The following is a 20,432-nucleotide window of genomic DNA, read 5'->3' on the forward strand; positions in this document are numbered from 1 at the left end:
ACAAGCTCTACCACTCCCAGGAAGAAATGGAGGATTGGAAATCAATCAAGAGGCCTAACCAGCTTGGGAACTACTCTACTGCCCAAGAGTGGTCTCCGCAGTGAGGGACCAAAAGGTGTAATTCCCTCTTCAACTGACCCCCTTCCCCAAACCCCACTCACACATACAATCTTTTGTATGGAGAAAGGTTGCACATATTCACTGATGGACTCAGTGAGACCAGTTTGCAGCAGGATGGAGGGGCACTAGTAATGTTCATGGAAAACACCAGGGTGACAGAGTTAGGGGAAGCATTCTGTAGGAACAACACTACACAATTTTGGGTCAGGGCAGACTCCCAAGTATGCTGTGTCACCCCAAGAAGTGGTAACCATGGAAGTACCAGGAGACAATGCCCTTGGCAGAGATTAAGTGGGGTAAGGTACGATGGATGAAGGGCACCATCCCTAGCCACAGTGAGGCTCTCCTCTAAAGTGACTTGGTAAAGTGCACACATCAGTATGGAATTGGGAAGTCTTTTCTTAAATTCAAACTCTCTGAGGATTCCCAGAAACACTTGAGAGTGGGATTTAACAGGCTGAGGTCCTGAATCACACAGGTGGGACAGGAAGTGGTGGCATCACTGATGGTGGTACTACCATCAATGATGTGACCTCATTTGTGTCCCCAGGTGGATGAGGCCTAGGTATTTATTTTTAAGCACATGAAAGGCAGATGACTCACATCGTGTTTTCATTCCTCCCTCCAACTCCATCCTCTGTATACACGAAAACACATAGGGATATCCAGTCACAAAACACACATACACATATGTAAATCACAGATGTGCCTACAATAAGAGGACAGGAAAGCAGCCTTTCTTCTGAGCCTACTGCATTCCTGGAATTGTTAGCTGTTTTATACATGTCATCTTAGAATAGCACTGAGAAGGACTGGTGTTATCCATCTCCTTTTCAGATGAAGAAATTCAAACTCAGAGTCCCTTGCCCAAAATCTCACAGCCAGAAAGTGGTAGAGCTCAAACTCAACTCCAAACCCCAGGCCCTTTCCACAGCAGCACCCGCCTCTCACATCACATCTTCAAGCTCTCTGTGGATTAAAGGGTGGGGAAGTGGAACGGTAGCTGTTGGCTGGGCTGGAGAGAACTTGACAAAGGTAGGCAATGAGTTCAAAAGTCCAAAAGGACTGTAAGAGTACACCTAAAGGCAGGAATATCTCAAAGATGAATTTCAAGACAGCATATAGCCAGCCGTGTAGTCATTCATTCATTCATTCACATTCATGAATTTCTTCAACACGTATTTGTGGAGCCAGGGACTGGGAATACAAAGAGAAAAGGAACACATCCCCCTCTCAAGGTGCTTATTAGAGTCTTGTGGAGGAGGGGGATGCACAGCACACAGTGAGACAAATGCCACAGCAGAGGCAGGCATGAAGCATGATGGAAGTCACCGACCCCGGTGTGGAGGACTCAGGGAAGGCAGTGTTTAAGCTAAACCATGAAGAATGGAGCGGGAGGGAATTCCCTGGCAGTCCAGCGGGTAAGGGTTAAGACTCCATGCTCTCACTGCTGAGGGCCTGGGTTTGATCTCTGGTTGGGAAACTAAAATCCCATAAGCTGCATGGCGTGGCCGAAAAAAAAAAAAAGAATGGAGAGGGAGTTTGCCATGTTCTTAAGAACTGCGAGAGAGGGAGAGGAACCGGAGAAAAATCATTGCTTTGTGGCTGGAGCTGTAATATTTTTAGGAGCTCTGGCCAGTCATGTGTAGCCCATCACGGGGCCCAGAGAGAGACAGGTGCTCACCTGTAAAGACAAATGGAGCGAGTCACAGAGACGAGCATATGTGAAAGCTGAGAGACAGAACTTCTGGGCTCTTCCACAATGCTCAGGACCTACATTCAGTATGTCCCTAAGGCATGGCTGTTAGATGCCCCATTGTTCTTAGAGTAAATTCCTCCTTTTTTGTTACTCTAATATTGATGGATTTCTGTAGATTATAACCATGATAGTTCTGACTAAAAAAAAGGCAAAGGTCAGATATGGTTTCCGAAAGAGCCCTGGCAAGGTGTGGGGGAAGAGGCTTCAAGTCCAAAGACCAGAGAAACTCAACAGAGAAGGAAAGAAGCCTTTAGTTCATGGTACTTTTCCGGGTCATGGATGACTTTTCCTCTTCCTGAAAGGACCAATTTTCATACACTGACATTTTAATCTACCTGAAAGCAATTACAGGACAGTGCCCAGAAGCTCTGTTGATTTATAAATAACTGGCCAATCTTTATTTTACTCCAGTGGAATATGAAACAGCTAAGAAATAAGCCTTCAAAAAATTCCTCTTAAGCCCTGAAACAAACCTTTTTAAAGTTCAACTCTAATTATAACATAGAGAAGTTTCATTCTGTCTCTAAAATAGATGTCTTAAAATAGGGGGGCCATCAATAGGTAGGTGAGGAAGACAAGATGCAAAGCTTCACAGGAAAGCATCAGACTCCCTCAGTGAGCCCTTCCTGTGGCAGTTTTGGGAGAAGAGCTTTTTGAAGTGGCAGGCGTCTGTCAGTAATGGAGAAACCGAGGTTTCCAGCTGTTCAGAGTAGTGCTATTTTTATTATACCTTCTCTTGGCAAAAGGAATTGATACGATTTAAAATCTGATAGCTTTTTTTTTTTTCTTTTCGGTACGCGGGCTTCTCACTGTTGTGGCCTCTCCCGTTGCAGAGCACAGGCTCCAGACGCACAGGCTCAGCGGCCATGGCTCACGGGCCCAGCCACTCCGCGGCATGTGGGATCTTCCCGGACTGGGGAACGAACCCGTGTCCCCTGCATCGGCAGGCAGACTCTCAACCACTGCGCCACCAGGGAAGCCCCTAAAATCTGATAGCTTTAATGGAATTTTTTAGCAGGTAGAAGTATGCCCCAGTGGTTGGATTCCCATTCAGGAATGGGAACTCATGTCCCATTTTAGAAAAAGCGTAGGAGTGGGGATCAGAGGCCCTGGGCTCTGGTTCTGGTGGTGCTGCTGCTTTGCTTGCTGTGTGATTTCTAGTTGGTGTCAAGCATCTCTGGGCCTAGTCAGTTCCTCCCTCTATCTATATGATGGAAAAGGATTTCTTTTACTTTACATTGTAAGACTTTGGATTAGGCTAAAATTATTGTTCAACAGACTAGACCAAGGACTATAGCAAACAAGACGAAACTTAGCAAACACTAATGTTTGTTCAAATTCAGTTCAGCCTCTGTGATAAGATACAGAAAACCCACCATGCAAACACAGGATGCGGGAGACATGGCTTAACAGCTTACTTGTGTAAGAAAGGACTTACAATGTGGCTGCTAAAAGCTAGTGCTCTTTCAAGTGGCATTATTAGGAAGATAGTGATGAGAAAAAAGGAGGTCACACTGCCCCTCTGCTCCGTGCTGGTCAAGCCTGAGAGCCGACTCTTGAGGTCCAAGGGGGAAAGGGAATAGGCCTAATGGGAGAGGCAAAGTATCAGCTGTCAGTCAAAACAAGTAAGAGAGCAGTCTAAAGATGGAGTAGGTCAAATATGATTCCCCTAACTCACCCAGACAGACCATGATCTACCCGGAAATGGAGATATAAATAGTTCAGAGTAGATGAGGTATGTTGTGAAATGGAAAAAAGGAGAACAGAGGATGGAGAAGTAGGCAGAGTCAAGTAGTGAAAAGCCTTGTAATCAATGTTAATGGAGTTTAGAATGTTGGGAAGCTGCTGAAGGACTTTAAGCAGGGCGGTGATAGAATCAGATGTGCATTTTAGAAACATCACTCTGGCTGATGGTGAGGATGGACTGGGAGGTGAGAAACCGGAGACTGAGACCAAACAGGAGGGTAACAGAAAAGGGCAAGTTTAAGAAAAATTTAGGAAGTACAATTCACAGAATCTGGCGACTGAATGGATGTGCAAGGTGAGGAAGGAAAGAATTCAGGCTGCTGACCGTGTTTCTAGCCTGCACAACTGCACAGCAGATGAAGAGCAGTGCCCACCACTGAGAACAGGGACGCAGGAGGAGGAGATGTTGGCATGAGCGTGTGTCTGATGAGTTTGGTATGATAAGCAGGATACGTACGCGTATAGCTCAGAAGACAGAAGTGAAGTAGAGAAATAACTAAGACTTGGGAAGGGATGAGACCACTAAGAAAGACTGTAAAGATTAAGAAAAACGGTGGGTTGAGAGTGGACAATGGGGGACCACCAAGATTTAAGAGATTGGCAGAAAAGGGGAATCCATAGAGCATACTGAGTGTGGACAGGTGTGCAGGGAGGAAATGACAATAGTAGTTGTCTGGAGTCTCATCGCTTTCAAAGCATAATTATTTCAGTTGATACTCTGATGTAAGCAGGAGTACATTTATTCTCCTTTTCTTATATGTAAAGAACTAGGAAGTGCAGAGTGGTGGAGACTTGCCTTATTTTATGTGATAAGACTTTCCACTTGAAAACAACTAGAATGATGAATAAAGTATAAAAAGAAAAAAGACCCATCATTTAGAGCTACCATATGATCCAGTAATCCTGCTCTTGGGCATATATCCAGAGAAAAACCATACTTTGGAAAGATACATGCACCCCAATGTTCATTGCAGCACTATTTACAACAGCCAGGACATGGAAGAAACCTAAATATCCATCGACAGATAAATGGATAAAAAAGGTGTGGTACATATATACAATGGAATATTACTCAGCTATAGAAAAGAACAAAATAATGCCATTTGCAGCAACATGGATGGACCTAGAGATTGCCATACTGAGTGAAGTACGTCAGAGAAAGACAAATATCATATGATATCACTTATATGTGGAATCTAAAAAAAAGAGTACAAATAAACTTATTTACAAAACAGAAACAGAGTCACAGATGGCGAAACAAACTTATGGTTACCAAGGGGGAAAGGAGGGGGGAGGGATAAATTGGGAGATTGGGCTTGACATATACACACTACTATATGTAAAATAGACAACTAATAAGGACCTACTGCATAGCACAGGGAACTCTACTCAATACTCTGTAATGACCTATATGGGGAAAGAATCTAAAAAAGAGTGGTATGTGTATACATATAACTGATTCACTTTGCGGTGCACCTGAAACTAACACAACATTGTAAATCAACTATACTCCAATAAAAATTTTAAAAATAAATAAATAAAACCCTGTAAGAGATGCAAAGACAGTAAGGAAGTAGTGTGCCAAAATCTAAAACTCCAGAGACAGAAACTGAGCACAAGAAGCCACTTTTGCCTTAAGGATATTTGCTGATCTTATACAAAGGCAGGCATGTAATTGGAGACGCTCCACATGAATCTGGGATCCTAAAGAGAGGTACCCTCAGGAGAGAGTGAACCAGAACTAAACCCATTCCCCTCATCCCACAACCAGGGGAAAACTGCCTTGGAGTGAACAGAGAAGGGGAGGGGCGAGGGCAGGCTGGTCCTCTTGAAAACTCTAGCCCAAATTTGGATTGTCAGAGTGTTTCCTAAAATATCCAGCTAGTTTAGTTTATTTTAAAATGGTTCCATACCAGGCACCTAGGCACCTGGCCAAAATAAATGGAAAAGCTTTGGGTCGTGCAGACTAAATAACGTGAGGCAACTCTCCCCTAAGTATAAATTCTAAAATCCAGACAAAATAGATACATTAAAAATAATCTTCTTTAAGACATCTGGGAACTAACAAGCTGTGAAAAGTTGGGGGACCAAGATTTAGAAGAAGGAGGAAACCCAAAGGGATTCATGTACCATTTGGGGCCACTTTTCCCCTATGGCTCCCTGCTAACTACAGAAGTGGATGAGAGGCTAAGAAGCTGAGCAGAGATTCTGACAACCTTGTTAGCCCAGGAGGCCAAAAATTGGAGTCCAGGGTGTGCCACAGAAAGGGAGCCCTAATCAACTGCCCCTGTTTTAAGTTAGGGCAGTGGAGGACTAAATCCTAGGAAGAAGTGTGAACTAGAAACAGTGTGTTCCTTGCAGGGATTGAAGACTAGCTTCAACCAACTTCAATTTCTGTAAATGAATTAACACGATTTGGAATTATTGGTGATCTATATAACCAAAAACTCTAGATCTGGTGAGAAAAAAAAAGTGATTTGAGTTGCCCGAAGGGAGAGTCATGGTCTCTCATTCAGTTCCTGATTATTTACATTTAAATTAAAACTAATTAAACTTAATAAAATGAAATATTCAGCTCCTCAGTCACACTAACCACATTTCAAGTGCTCAATATGACTAGTGGCTACCATACTGGACAATGCAGATATAGAACATTTCCAACATTACAGAAAGTTCTAATGAACAATGCTTTCAAGAATTACTAGTTACTAGAAAGTATCTACAGATTGGTGTTAATGTCTGGGGATATGAAAGGCATGGGTGGCCCACCATGCAAAGTGGGGGATTGTGAAGATCTGATGGGAGAATGGAAATTTAGCCTGTGAATGGACCCAGTGAAGTCACAAACCTACTGTGTGGTTATATCCCCAGTTCCTGAATGTATAAACAGACATACTAAGCAACTGACAGAATAACCACACTTGTCTTACTGACCAAAAAAGCAAGGGCTATTATAATAGGAGGGGCCAAATCGAAGCCCTAGGAATTTTGCTTCCAAAACAGTAAACCAAAAATAATTCCACAACCCAGAGGTAATTGCAGAGATTACTGCAAACACTAAACACTGGAAAGGGATAAGGATAATGAGTCCCATGACATCCCTGTTTAACTTGTTTATTTGGCTTGTACAGAAGACGGGTCTTGAGTAATTACTGTAGATTACTATCAACTCAATCAAGTGGTGATTCCAATTTCAGCTGCTGTTCCATATGTAGACTCTTCTAACTGTAGCACATTAACACAGCCCCTAACACTTGTGATACAGCTAAGGACATGCCAGATGTTTCTTTCTCTTTATCAATGAACAAGAACTACCAGAAGCCATATGCTCTCGCCTGACAGGGACAGCAGTATACCTTTGTTCTCTTCTTTGGGGGCTACATCAACTCTTTAGCCCTATTATAATCTATTGCACAGGGATCTTGATTATTTTGGTATTCCACAGAACACCATGTTGATTGGAGCTGATGGGCAGGAAATTCAAATACCTCAGATGCCTCAGTATGGAGTGTGCCACAGGATGGAGGTAAACCTTGTAAAAATTCAAGGAACTGACACCTTGATTAATTTCCTTGATGTCCCGGTATCTGGAGCATGTTGGAATATACCTCCAATGTGAAAGACACCTTTCACCACCTGCTACTAAGAAAAAGGCACAAAGCTTTGTTGGCCTTTTCTGATTTGGGCAGCTACGCATAAAACATTTGTGCTATTCTGCTCCATTTACTGAGGCTGCCAGTTTTGTGTGGGATCCAGAGCAAGGCAAGGCTCTGCAACAAGTCCAACTGCCATGCAAGCTGCTTTTTGGGCATTATATCTTTGGCCAAGGGTATTGGGTGTTATTACTCGGTAGGTCCAGCTGTGCTGTAAATGTCTTAAGGCTGCATAGATAGGGTTACCATACATCCTGGTTTTCAAGGACAGTCTGAGTTTTCACCTGTTATCCCAAAATAATTAATAGTGGTACTTTTCCCCCTCAACTATGTCTTGGTTTGGATGATAAATTAATGGTTGCTCATTCTATGAATAGAGCCTTTTAAAGGCACCAATTACAGAAACATTTTTGAGCAAAGTTATGCTCTATTCTGCAGACAACTATTTTCCTTATGAAAAACAGTTTCTGGCTTACTACTGCATGTTGGTAGAGACTGAACACCTGACCATGGGACACCAAGGCGACCATGCCTCCTGAGCTGTTCAACATGAACTGAATGTGCAGAACTCCCTCATCAAATGAAAGCAACATTGGAGATCAGGCTCAAGCAAACCTGGAAAAGTTGCATGAACTAATATTGCTTAGACTCCTGTGATACCTACTCCTGCTGTACTGTTACTTCTCCATCAACCCATAACAAACGTCCTATGACCACTGGGTATAGGAGAAAAATCTGCAGCTAGGTTTACAAATGATTTTGCATGATATGCTGATACTAACCAAAACCAGACTGTTGAAGGATTATAACTCCATACAAAGGTGGCTCTGAAAGACAGGGGAGGAGAAATCCTCCTAATATGTAAAACCTAGAGCAACATATCCGATTGTTCATTTTCCTTGGTTGGCGAGATAGCCAGAAGTACAGGTCTATGCTGATTCATGGGCAGTGGTTTAGTGAAGAGTCAAAGTTTGGAAAAAATAATGTAAAACTGCTGACAGGGAGGTCTGAGGGGAAATCATGTGAACAGACCTCTCAGGATGAAAAGGATGTGTAAGGACTATTTCTATCCCATGTGAATGCTCCCAAAGACTTCCACTGCAGAGGAGACTCTCAGTGATCAGGTGGACAAGATGACCCATTCCATGAATGTCAGCTGGATACCCTGGTGCTTGCAAAATGGCCTTGGCAGCAGGGAAGGAGGCTACACACTCACCCTCAACAAAGCACATCTGCCTACCACCCCTGCCGAGCACCCGCAGAGGCCAATGCTGAGCCCCTAACATGGCACCATTTCTGGGAGGATTAGCCAGTCACCCAGTAGGAGGATGACTACAGTGCACACCTGCCTTCATAAAAAGGGCAGTGATTTTTTTTCTTACTGAAATAAATATGTATTTGAGATATGGATTTTCCATCCCTGACCACAATGTTCTGCCAGCATCACAATCTGTGGACTTCAAGAATGTCTTATTCATTATTCTGGTAGTGCATATAACATTGCTTCTAACCATGGAACACAATTCATGGCAAAGAAGTACAAGAATGGGCTCACATACATGGAGTTTAATTTTTTACCATATACTCCATCACGCAGAAGTAGCTGACCTAATAGAATGTCACGATAGTCTTTTGACAACTTATTTATTGCACTAGCTAGCAAACTACCCACTGTGAGGTTTGGGTGTGGACTTACAGGATGGAGTGTCACACAAACTAGCAACCAAGACTGATGCTGTTTTTCTCACAACCAGAGCATAAGGTCCTAGGAATGAATGAATGAAAATGAAAGCAGCTCCTCTTATAATTATACACAACAATCCACTTGCAGCTTGTAATTCCTGCAGCTTTGAGCTCTTGAGTTAGAGGTTTTAGTTTCCTAGGGAGGAATACTTTTACAGGGGACACAAGAATAGTTCCACTTAACTAGAAATTAAGTTCACTACTGGCCACTTGGGCTGCTCATTCCACTGAATCAACAGGCAGGAAAACAGGGGTTTATGATATTGGCTAGGTGACTGATATTGACTATCAACAATAGGTATGACGGCTGCTATACCTTGAGGGCAAAAAGGAATATGTTTGGAATCCAGGGAATTATCTGGTGTTCTTTTTTTTATCATCTTTAATTTCTTTCATCAGTATCTTATAGTTTTCTGCAAACAGGTCTTTTGTCTCCCTAGGTAGATTTATTCCTAGGTATTTTATTCTTTTTGTTGCAATGGTAAATGGGAGTGTTTCCTTAATATCTCTTTCAGATTGTTCATCATTAGTATATAGGAATGCAAGAGATTTCTGTCCATTAATTTTGTATCCTGCAACTTTACCAAATTCATTGATTAGCTCTAGTAGTTTTCTGGCGGCATCTTTAGGATTCTCTATGTATAGTACCGTGTCATCTGCAAACAGTGACAGTTTTACTTCTTCTTTTCCAATTTGTATTCCTTTTATTTCTTTTTCTTCTCTGATTGCCGTGGCTAGGACTTCCAAAACTATGTTGAATAAGCGTGGCGAGAGTGGACATCCTTGTCTTGTTCCTGATCTTAGACGAAATGCTTTCAGTTTTTCAACATTGAGAATGATGTTTGCTGTGGGTTTGTCGTATAGGGCCTTTATTATGTTGACGTAGGTTCCCTCTATGCCCACTTTCTGGAGAGTTTTTATCCCTCTATGCCCACTTTCTGGAGTGTTGAATTATGTCAAAAGCTTTTACTGCATCTATTGAGATGCTCATATGGTTTTTATTCTTCAATTTGTTAATATGGTGTATCACATTGATTGATTTTCGTATATTGAAGAATCCTTGCATCCCTGGGATAAATCCCACTTGATCACAGTGTATGATCCTTTTAATGTGTTGTTGGATTCTGTTTGCTGGCATTTTGTTGAGGATTTTTGCATCTATATTCATCAGTGATATTGGTCTGTAATTTTCTATTTTTGTAGTCTCTTTGTCTGGTTTTGGTATCAGGGTGATCATGGCCTCATAGAATGAGTTTGGGAGTGTTCCTTCCTCTGTAATTTCTTGGAAGAGTTTGAGATGGATGGGTGTTAGCTCTTCTCTAAATGTTTGATAGAATTCACCTGTGAAGACATCTGGTCCTGGACTTTTGTTGGAAGATTTTTAATCACAGTTTCAATTTCATTACTTGTGATTGGTCTGTTCATATTTCCTATTTCTTCCTCGTTCAGTCTTAGAAGGTTATACCTTTCTAAGAATTTGTCCATTTCTTCCAGGTTGTCATTTTGTTGGTATAGAGTTGCTTGTAGTTGTCTCTTAGGATGCTTTGTATTTCTGCCGTGTCTGTTGTAACTTCTCCTCTTTCATTTCTAATTTTATTGATTTGCGTCCTCTCCCTCTTTTTCTTGATGAGTCTGGCTAATGGTTAATCAATTTTGTTTATCTTCTCAAAGAACAAGCTTTTAGTTTTATTGATTTTTGCTATTGTTTTCTTTGTTTCTATTTCATTTATTTCTGCTCTGCTCTTTATGATTTCTTTCCTTCTGTTAACTTTGGGTTTTGTTTGTTCTACTTTCTCTAGTTCCTTTAGGTGTAAGGTTAGATTGTTTATTTGAGATTTTTCTTGTTTCTTGAGGTAGGGTTGTATAGCTATAAACTTCCCTCTTAGAACTGCTTTTGCTGCATCCCATAGGTTTTGGATCATCATGTTTTCATTGTCATTTGTCTCTATTTTTTGATTTCCTCTTTGATTTCTTCAGTGATCTCTTGGTTATGTAGTAACGTATTGTTTAGCCTCCATGTTTGTGTTTTTTACCTTTTTTCCCCCTGTAATCCATTTCTAATCTCATAGAGTTGTGGTCAGAAAAGATGCTTGATATGATTTCAATTTTCTTAAATTTACTGAGGCTTGATTTGTGACCCAAGATGTGATCTATCCTGGAGAATGTTCTGTGCGCACTTGACAAGAAAGTGTAATCTGCTGTTTTTGGATGGAATGTCCTATAAATATCAATTAAATCTATCTGGTCTATTGTGTCATTTAAAGCTTCTGTTTCCTTATTTATTTTCATTTTGGAGGATCCGTCCATTGGTGTAAGTGAGGTGTTAAAGTCCCCCACTATTATTGTGTTACTGTTGATTTCCTCTTTTATAGCTGTTAGCAGTTGCCTTATGTATTGAGGTGCTCCTATGTTGGGTGCATATATATTTATAATTGTTATATCTTCTTCTTAGATTGATCCCTTGATGATTATGTAGTGTCCTTCCTTGTCTCTTGTAACATTCTTTAAAGTCTATTTTATCTGATATGAGTATTGCTACTCCAGCTTTCTTTTGATTTCCATTTGCATGGAATATCTTTTTCTATCCCCTCACTTTCAGTTTGTATGTGTCCCTAGGTCTGAAGTGGGTCTTTTGTAGACAGCATATATATGGGTCTTGTTTTTGTATCCATTCAGCAAGCCTGTGTCTTTTGGTTGGAGCATTTAATCCATTCACGTTTAAGGTAATTATCGATATGTATGTTCCTGTGACCATTTTCTTACATACATACATACATCCCCATATCCCCTCACTATTGCGTCTCCCTCCCCCACTCCACCCCACCTCTCTAGGTGGACACAAAGCACTGAGCTGATCTCCCTGTGCTATGTGGCTGCTTCCCACTAGTTATCTATTTTGTATTTGGTATTTTATATTTTGTTATATATGTCCATGCCACTCTCTCTCTTCATCCCAGCTTACCCTTCCCCCTCAGAACCATTTTTTTTTTTTAGATTCCATATATATGTGTTAGCATACGGTATTTGTTTTTCTCTTTCTGACTTACTTCACTCTGTATGACAGACTCATTGCTATTATTAAGCGAGGAAAGACCAGTACATTCTGGCCAGAAGTCATGGCTCAGCAAATGTGCAGAATGGGAATATGCACATCTTATTTAGAGGGTTCCTGAAGGGGAATAGTCTGGCAAGAGCAATAGCCACAACTTACCAGTGACCGATCAGAGGGAGGGAAAGTGACTCTCCGGACACCGGCGTCTCTCCTAATAGCACAGAGGAGTGTGGGACACCCAGCTGAGGCCTCCCGAATCTTTGGGGCTCTGTTCCCACCAGTCCCTTTTCTGGGAGCTTCAGTAGGTGGCATTCTACCTGCTTTGAGCACTCACAGCCTGTCCTTACAGACCTTTTGAGCTGCTTTGGACTATTTCTTTGGACACATGTACCCAGACAAAGGCTCAGGAGGGAAACACATGGGACAGACTCTGGGATGTAGAACTTACCGCTCTGCGACAGCCAAATTGGGTGGCAGGGAGGTGAGCCCATTGCCTGTGAGGAGCAGGACACGGAGGTGTGGCAGAAGCCCCAGATCACAGATGGCCTCCGCAGTGAGGTTGTTGAAGGAAAGGTCCAGGAACTATGGCACAAAGATATAAGATGGGGAAATAGAAGCACTACTCGTGACAATGATGCTCATACATGAGGTGGGAGCTGGATTTTTTTTTTTTTTTTTTAACCTTCCAGGAGGGCCCATCGCCCACAGGCTAAAACCCTCCTGACTCTCAGGATTAACTTTCAAGGTCTACTAGAGTCATTCTACTATGTCCAACCTATTTGCCAGCCTCAGCCCCCATACTGCAAGCCTTTGTTTACCCCATGGTGCTGGCCAAAGTGACTGCTCCCCATTCCTTGCCACACCCCATGTAGAGATCTTTGCTTGAGCTTTTCACTCAGGAATGCCCTTTCTCCATGTATCTGAATCCAAGTCCTAAAAGGCCAGTTCAAAAGCTGCCTCCTTATAAAACCTTTCTTAATTCCCCAGCCAGATGGAATCTCTCCCTCCTGACTTTGAGTGCTTTAGCTAGACTGTTCTGAGGTTACTGCTCACAGTCAGCCAGGTAACTGTGATAACTGGACATAAGCCTGAGGAATAAGGTACTGGTACATGGATGTGCTGAGCAGGTGCTGGCACACAGTGGTGGACTAGGCTATAAACTCTCTGAGGTGAAGCACCTTGTCACTGTATCGATGTATCCTTATAATCTAGCATAGTACCTGGCACATAGTAGATGCACATTAAAAAACCAGCTGAAATGAACTGGCTTATTAGGACAATGACCCAAACTGACACCTCATCATAAAGCACTTTCTAACTAGCCATCTAGATTCATGAGATAGTTGACTTGAGTTAGGAGACCAGTCAGGAAACTGAGTTTCTCTCTGCAAAGACAAAGGCAACTGTGATAAATTATATCACCCCAGTCTCTGGTCTCCCTCTTCTAGAAGAGCCTCTCTGGACACTCACTTTAGCTCTTATGTACAAGTCTGCTCCCTTCCCTCTCCCTCTGTAATAGGGAAGAACCTTTGTACTCTATCACAAGTTAATCACTAAAGGAATGTTGCCTATAAGCTTAAATTATACGTAATGGCCCATCTGTGGGAACCCCACCTCCCAGGTAATGAGCATTAAGCTAAAATACCTTTATCTCACAGGAAACATCCTGACCAGGCCCACCTGTGAATGACTGCAGGAAGGAAGAAATTAACACATCCCCTCCGGAGGCTGACCAGAACCAGGAAATGTTAGACTTCACTCCCTCCTCTTTTAGTATAAAAGAAGCCTGAATTCTAACTCAGGCAAGATGGTTCTTTGGGACACTAGACCACCATCTTCTTGGTCTGCTGAGTTTCCAAATAAAGTCGCTATTCCTTGCCCTAACACCTTATCTCTCAATTTATTGGCTTGCTGTGTGGCAAGCAGTACTCGGTAATACCTCCACCAACACACACCCATAGACGCCTACTGAATGGGGCCAGTTTCCGCATCTTATCTCACTGGTGCAGGGACAAGGTTTCTGGTCCACCACTTCAGTGAAATACAGTCAGTCACACATACACAACTGACTGCAGGTCATTGCTGGAGGAGGACTGGGTTTGGTACTCCACTTTAGTACTTAATTGACAGGCTCTGTAGACCTGGGTTTAAGTCCTGGCTAATTGTGTGATCTTGGGCAAATTATCAATACTTAACCAAGTTTCCTTATCTATAAAGTGGAAATAATAATGGATTTTTATGAGGAATTATGTAGGTAAAGCCTTTAGCATGAAGCCTAGTGCACCATAAATGCTTAATGTTGGCTGTCATGGTCATCACAATCCCTCCATTCAAGGCCCCTATACTGAAGGCTTACTTTGAACCAGTCCCTGCCCTGTGTGAGCTCACAGCCTAGTTGGGCAGCTAGATACATATATGTGTCTGTTTAAGTAGCAATGCTGCTGGGATAGATGTTTGAGCTCCACCAGGGGGTCCAGACGGGCTTCACGGAGCAGGTGATGCTTAAGCTGTCCTCAGAGACTAGTCGGTATTCACCAAATTGTTAAGGGCAAAAAGACACAGCACAGCAAGTGGCACGTATAGAAGCCAGGAGGCAGCCTTCCTTATTCTGAGAACTGCAAATGGTTTGGGTATGACTAGAGTCCATGGTATACAGAGGGCCTGATAGGACTGCACAGGCCATGAAAGATGCCCAGCACAAAAGGAATGCCGAGTTCATGCTGCCATCAGTAAATTCCAAGTTTTGAGAGTTCACACAAATGGGTGATCCCACTTGGCAGGGGCAGAGAGAGAAGCCTTCAAGGATGAAGACCTGGAAAGCTGGCTTGGATAAACATAGATAAAGATGGGGATCATTCTCTCCTTCATACACATATGTGGACAGTCAGCAATGGATTCTACCTCAATATCTCTCATACTTGTTTCTTCCAATCCATGCTTTATACAGCAGCCATGCCACACTGGTTTTTCTAAAATACAGTTCAGACCCTATTACTCCTCAGTTCCAAATCCTTCAATGGACCCCTGTTATCCACAGGATAAGATTCAAAGTCCCTCTAAGGCTCTCTACAGTCTCTCTTCCGTTACCTCGCCAGGCTCATCTATCACCACACTCTATGGTGTCTCACTCCATTCCAACCATACTGGGCTGTTCCATCAGTGTTCTAGCTCAGAAATTGGCAAACAAAGGCCTGTAAGCCAAATCCAGCCTGCTGCCTGTTTTGTATGGCCTGTGAGCTAAGAATGCTTTGTACATTTTTAAATGGTTAGGAAAAAAGCACAGAAAGAATAACATTGTATGAAAATTATGTAAAATTCAAATTTCAGCATCATAAAGTTTTATGGGAACACAGCCCTGTCCCTTTGCTTACATATTGTCTACAACTGCTTTCCTTCTACAACAGCAGAGTGGACTAGTTATGACAGTTATGACTAGTTATGACTGTACGGACCGCAAAGTCTAGAATATTCACCGTCTGGCCTCCTACCGAAAAAGTTTGCTGACCCTTGCTCTGGCTGCTTTGGCTATTTCATGTCGGGTCCAAATCTGCTCTCTATGGAAGTAAGGGCAGCTCAAATAAACGAATAGTCTTAGAACTGCAGGTCGCAGAATTTCACAGCTGGCCCAGAATTTACAGAGGGGGAAACTTAAGTTCCAGAGAGGTAAGTTATTTGGCTGAGGAGGTATGGCAAAGTAGTGGCAGACCAAGACTAGAAACGAGGTCTCCTGACTTTCAGGGCAGAGCTCCAGCTGACTCTTTTTCAGGCCCGTATGCAGAGAATCAAATCATGACAAAGCTGTTTTCCTAAACTGACTCCTGAAGAGTTCTACTCTGGGTGACAGCCTTTCTGGCAAACAAGGACAGAAGATTCCTAACTTGGATGCTGCATCTGCTGAGTCACATCAAGTTTTATTACACATCAAAGTATTCACTGCCATGAGCTGCAAATTCAGGACATTTGACAGGTTTATCCTTTTTCTTAGAGAACCCTTTCAAACCACAGAGAGATGAAAACAAATGACTGGCCGGGAGATTTCCTCTTCTCATTTGTGTTCTGCATCTTGACTTTGGTCTGCTCTCTTATGTAAATAAATTCCCTTGGGTAGGGCTGGTCTGCTGGATAAATAATCTTCATCAGTTGTTATCAAACTATGAAGTAGGGCCTCCCAAAAGTCCATTATGATCAACCAGTAAGTCAGCTGTGGGGTCAGAGCCTGTAGTCATGTCCCCTCCCTGTGGCCCACTGGCACTTGAAGTAGGGGTTTGAAATGGTAAGGATGAGGAAGGTAGGATGCCTGGCACAATGCATGATATATAGAAGCTCAATAACTACTTTTATAAGAAGCAAAATAAAAAATTAATGGAAACTTATAATAAGCTCCCAGGCCTGTAGGTGAGGGAAGTGGCTCCCTGTATCTCTAGAGCATCTGGAACCAGTTTCCCACTGTCTATAATAAACTCTGGTATTGTGCTAGGTTTTTAACCTAGCACAAAATTGCATCAGTTGTTGTAAATTTACTCTCTCCCTCTCCCTGTATTATTGCACCTTCAAGAGCTTTGCTTCCTGGATAAGCATGAGGACCACTCCTGTCAGAAATCATAGTAAAGCACTGTTATCCTCAATATGGCTGGAAACCACGGAGAAAAGGTACCATTACATTCAGTATAGCATGCTTTAAAAATGCAAGGACTTATAATCCATTTTAGGAAGATTACCATCCCAAGCGGCTAAAACTTCTTAAAACTTTGGCATGTAAAGGGCATCAACTCTTAAAAGTTCAGTTTTGTGGAAGGTCTCTCTCTGGCCAGACCAGGTTAAATGAGGTTTTTATGAAGAATGGCCGATTCTTGACGTTTGTAGATTAAATAATTTAAGTTACCAGCTCTTTGGGGTAAACCCCAAGGCTCATGACATGGAGACATTTTGCTGAGGTGTGACTCTGAAGCTCTTCTAGAAGGCCAACAGGTGGGGAAGAGCCCATTACTTAGTGTGTGAGGCTGGCCAGATGCCCGCCCCACACCTCAAGCCAGCTCTACTGTTCTCTACTCTCCATGTATGCAGACTCCCAGGTGGTGACAAAAGCTTTGTTTCTTTGCGAAAAATGATCCTAAAGTTTTCATGGATGTTGAAGAGGTGATTAACTTGAAGTATGAGAACATGTATAGAAAATGCGTGACGATAGGAAATTTAATTTAGGAGAAAGCCAAGAGTGCAAACAAAGTTTTTTGTATTTGTGAATACAAAACAGCTGTGGATGTACAAATGTCAAGAGTCTGCTATAGAACTTATAGCAGCCCTACTTTATTTCACACTCATCCCTGGGCCTATGGCCCATAACCTTATCCGAGCTCATTAGAACCAATCTGGCTCACTCATACCAGGATGGGTCTCTGGAATCGGTCCATAACGCCTCTAGTTCAGCGGGTCCAATTTGCTGTGCCTAGCACTTAACCTCCATGGCTCAACCCCCACTGGATCCAGATCTCCCCTCAAATTCTCCTTCCTACAGTACTCTATTCAAAATCACTCCTCTGCACAGACTCCTTTGGACATGACCTTTGGCATTTATTTTCCAAGACCACGCCCCGTGGCCATAAGTATAATATATTCTCACCCACTGGCCACCACCTCCACCAGCCCCACTCCCTTATTACCACCACCAACTCCACCACCCGCCCCAGAGGAACACCCTGAAGCAAGGTGGCTATAAAGGCCCAGAGAGCCCCTTCTCAACAGTTTTAATCAGTAGACTCCTTACACCCATTCCTTACAGGGATACAGGTGGGCACCAAAAACTCCCTACCTCCAACTTACTTCCAAGGACTTAAAGTCTCCATCCTTCACGTAGACTGTTTTGATGCCATTAAATGCGAGCTCCAGTTCCTTTAAGACTGGAAATGTGTGAAATGCCTCTACAGGGGGAGGAGAAAGAGAGAAACGGTGGCTTGTGAAGGACGTAAGAGAAAGATATTAACGGTGGTCATTTACTCGGTTCCCACTGCGTTAGGCCAGACACTGTGTAAAGTGCTTTACATACATGGACACTAAATCTCTAAAAACCCTGAAAAATAGGGATTACTACTTCCATTCCACTGCTGAAGAAACCAAGGCTTAGCTAGGCTAAGTGATTTGCTAGAAATAGAATTGCTGGTAAGTGGAAGGGCCAAGGACTGAATCTAAGCCTAATTCCAAAGCCCATTTAAAAAATGATCTTTATTATTTCTGGTTATAAGAGTGAAACATTCCCACCAAAAAGCTTTAAAAAACATAGAAACATAAACGTTCCCTTTAATCTCAACACCTAGAGGTAACTATTCAAAGCTTCATGTACAATACCCCAGACCTTTTCTCATGTGTATACTGACACTGACACACACACACACACACACACACACACACACACACACAAACTTCTTTTTACAAAAAGGGACTCATACTACACACGTACTGTGACTTGCTTTTTTCCCTTAACAATATGACTTAAAGATTGTTCCAAGTCAAAACATATAGATCTGCATAATGTCTGAATTATGTTCTGTTGTATAGACATACCCTATTTTAGTTAACCATTCCCCTAGTGATAGTCGCTAGACTATCTGGATAAAAGGTTAAGAACACTCTTCCCCTTCTGCTTGAGAACTGGACCTTGGGTTAACTTTCTAGCCTTCTTCCCTTGGTAACATGAAACAAATGGTATGGTCACTGTGTTATTAGGCAATATTGCTATGGTAAAAATGACCCCAGGTTAGTAAACCACATCTGGACTAGGAGAAACTATAAATGAACTATAACGATCTCAAGGGGGCACTATAACTTTGGGCGTCTCTGTGTGTGGTGATGCCTATAACTGGACATGTCCTTTGCAGGAACTCTGGGAGCCATGTCTATGGAGTGTTACAACAGCTATCTGATCCCACGGGGAACAAGGTTTCTAAGCCAGAGTGGCTCCTGCATCCACCCAATGAGAGTTTCATTGTTTTGGCCCTGAGCTAGGGCCACAGAGAATGGCTCATGGATGGCTACATGAACAGCAGTGAGGATTCCACTGAAGAGGAACTGCTGACGCTGTGCTGCTGGCATACTGTGTGGAATTACTCAGAGCCTTCTAAGTGAACCTGGTGTCAAGTGTGGCCTATGGTGGTTTTGTGAGTTGCAATGTTCTGTAGAGCCTAATAGAAAGATGTGCTTTCGGGATGTTTCCAATGAACATCCTTGTACAAGTGTGTTTCTGTAGAATAAATTCCTGGGAGTGGAACTACTAGACGATGTTAAGAGACATCGCCAAACTACCTTCCAAAGATATTGCACCAATTTATTACACTTGATTATGAGAGCACCCATTTCCCTACCAATGCTGGCAGTCATCAGTCCTTCTCATTTTTGTCAATATTTGATAGGCAGAAAATAGTACTTGGATGCTATTTTATTTACTAGTGAGGATGAGCATCTTTTCATATGCCTGTTGCCTGTTTTTCAAGCCCATGCTCCTGACAGACCATGCTGTTTCCTCAAGGGCAGGGACTTCGACACATGCTTCTTTAAAAACACCCCTCAACCTCAATGCATTCAAAACTAATTCATCTTATTTCTCCCTAAACCTGCCTCTCCTGTAGTCTGTCTGTCTCAGTAAATCCTCTTGGTTCCTCCCTTTCCCTACATGCCCATTAGTTACCAAGTCTGGTTATTTCTACCTCCTCTTGAATCTCTCTCAATCCCCTCCACCCTTACTGCCACAGCCCTGGTTGAGGCCTCACCTCCTCTCTCCTGGAAAAATGAAACCATCTTCCAGGTTTCCTGGCTTCCATCTTATAATCCACACTCCTCACAGCCACCACTGAGCCTCTCTATTTCAAAGCCTTCCAAGGCTCTCTTTTGCCTGCAGGATTAAGCCCAAGTCACCCAGGGCCCCTGATAATATAGTCCTTGCCCACCTTTCTAGTCTCCATTCTCCCCTACCTATATACCCTGCACACATACAAAGCTTCCTCAGGGCCCCTGATCACTGCTCCATTGGCCTGAAATGCCTTCTCACCTTCTAATTCTTGAGTCACTCCTATTCGTGTTTTAGGTCTCAGCCTACATACTCTTCTTCTCAGAAGTTTCCTCTGACACTCTAGGCCAGGTTGATGGCCTGGCTGATTTTCTGATTCCCTCTATCATGGCACTGACCGTATACCCTGCTATAACTGAGCTCACCAGAACAGGAACTGGACACACTGATTTCTAAAAGCCAAGCAGTCATATAGTCCTGACACCCAGCAGGGGTCGCTGTGGATCTGCTGAATAAACAAGAAGGCTTTACAGTCCTACAGGAGCTTTCAGGGACTTCACAATTTCTTACATGCAGTCCCTTGGT

At 42.7% G+C, this 20,432-nt stretch overlaps 1 protein-coding gene across 5 annotated transcripts in view; it reads right to left on the reverse strand.

Annotated features, from left to right (window-relative positions):
* XRRA1 (X-ray radiation resistance associated 1) overlaps positions 1-20,432 on the reverse strand; it is a 99,625-nt gene that overhangs the window by 55,549 nt on the left and 23,644 nt on the right. For 3 of the 5 annotated variants that reach the window (XM_027083389.1, XM_027083387.1, XM_027083390.1), the window contains 2 exons: positions 17,891-17,988; positions 12,522-12,655 (listed from right to left, as the gene is read on the reverse strand). Coding sequence is in view for 2 of the 5 variants with exons in the window: in XM_027083387.1 (XP_026939188.1) it covers positions 12,522-12,655; positions 17,891-17,988 (232 nt within the window). In the remaining 3 variants the exon portion in view is untranslated. The remainder of the gene's footprint in view (positions 1-12,521; positions 12,656-17,890; positions 17,989-20,432) is intronic. The other 2 variants (XM_027083391.1, XM_027083388.1) reach the window with 1 other exon arrangement.

The sequence above is a fragment of the Aethalodelphis obliquidens genome, unplaced genomic scaffold, assembly GCF_003676395.1.
Source record: "Aethalodelphis obliquidens isolate GAN/ISIS:26980383/991018 unplaced genomic scaffold, ASM367639v1 scaffold50, whole genome shotgun sequence".
Classification (NCBI taxonomy): domain Eukaryota; kingdom Metazoa; phylum Chordata; class Mammalia; order Artiodactyla; family Delphinidae; genus Aethalodelphis; species Aethalodelphis obliquidens.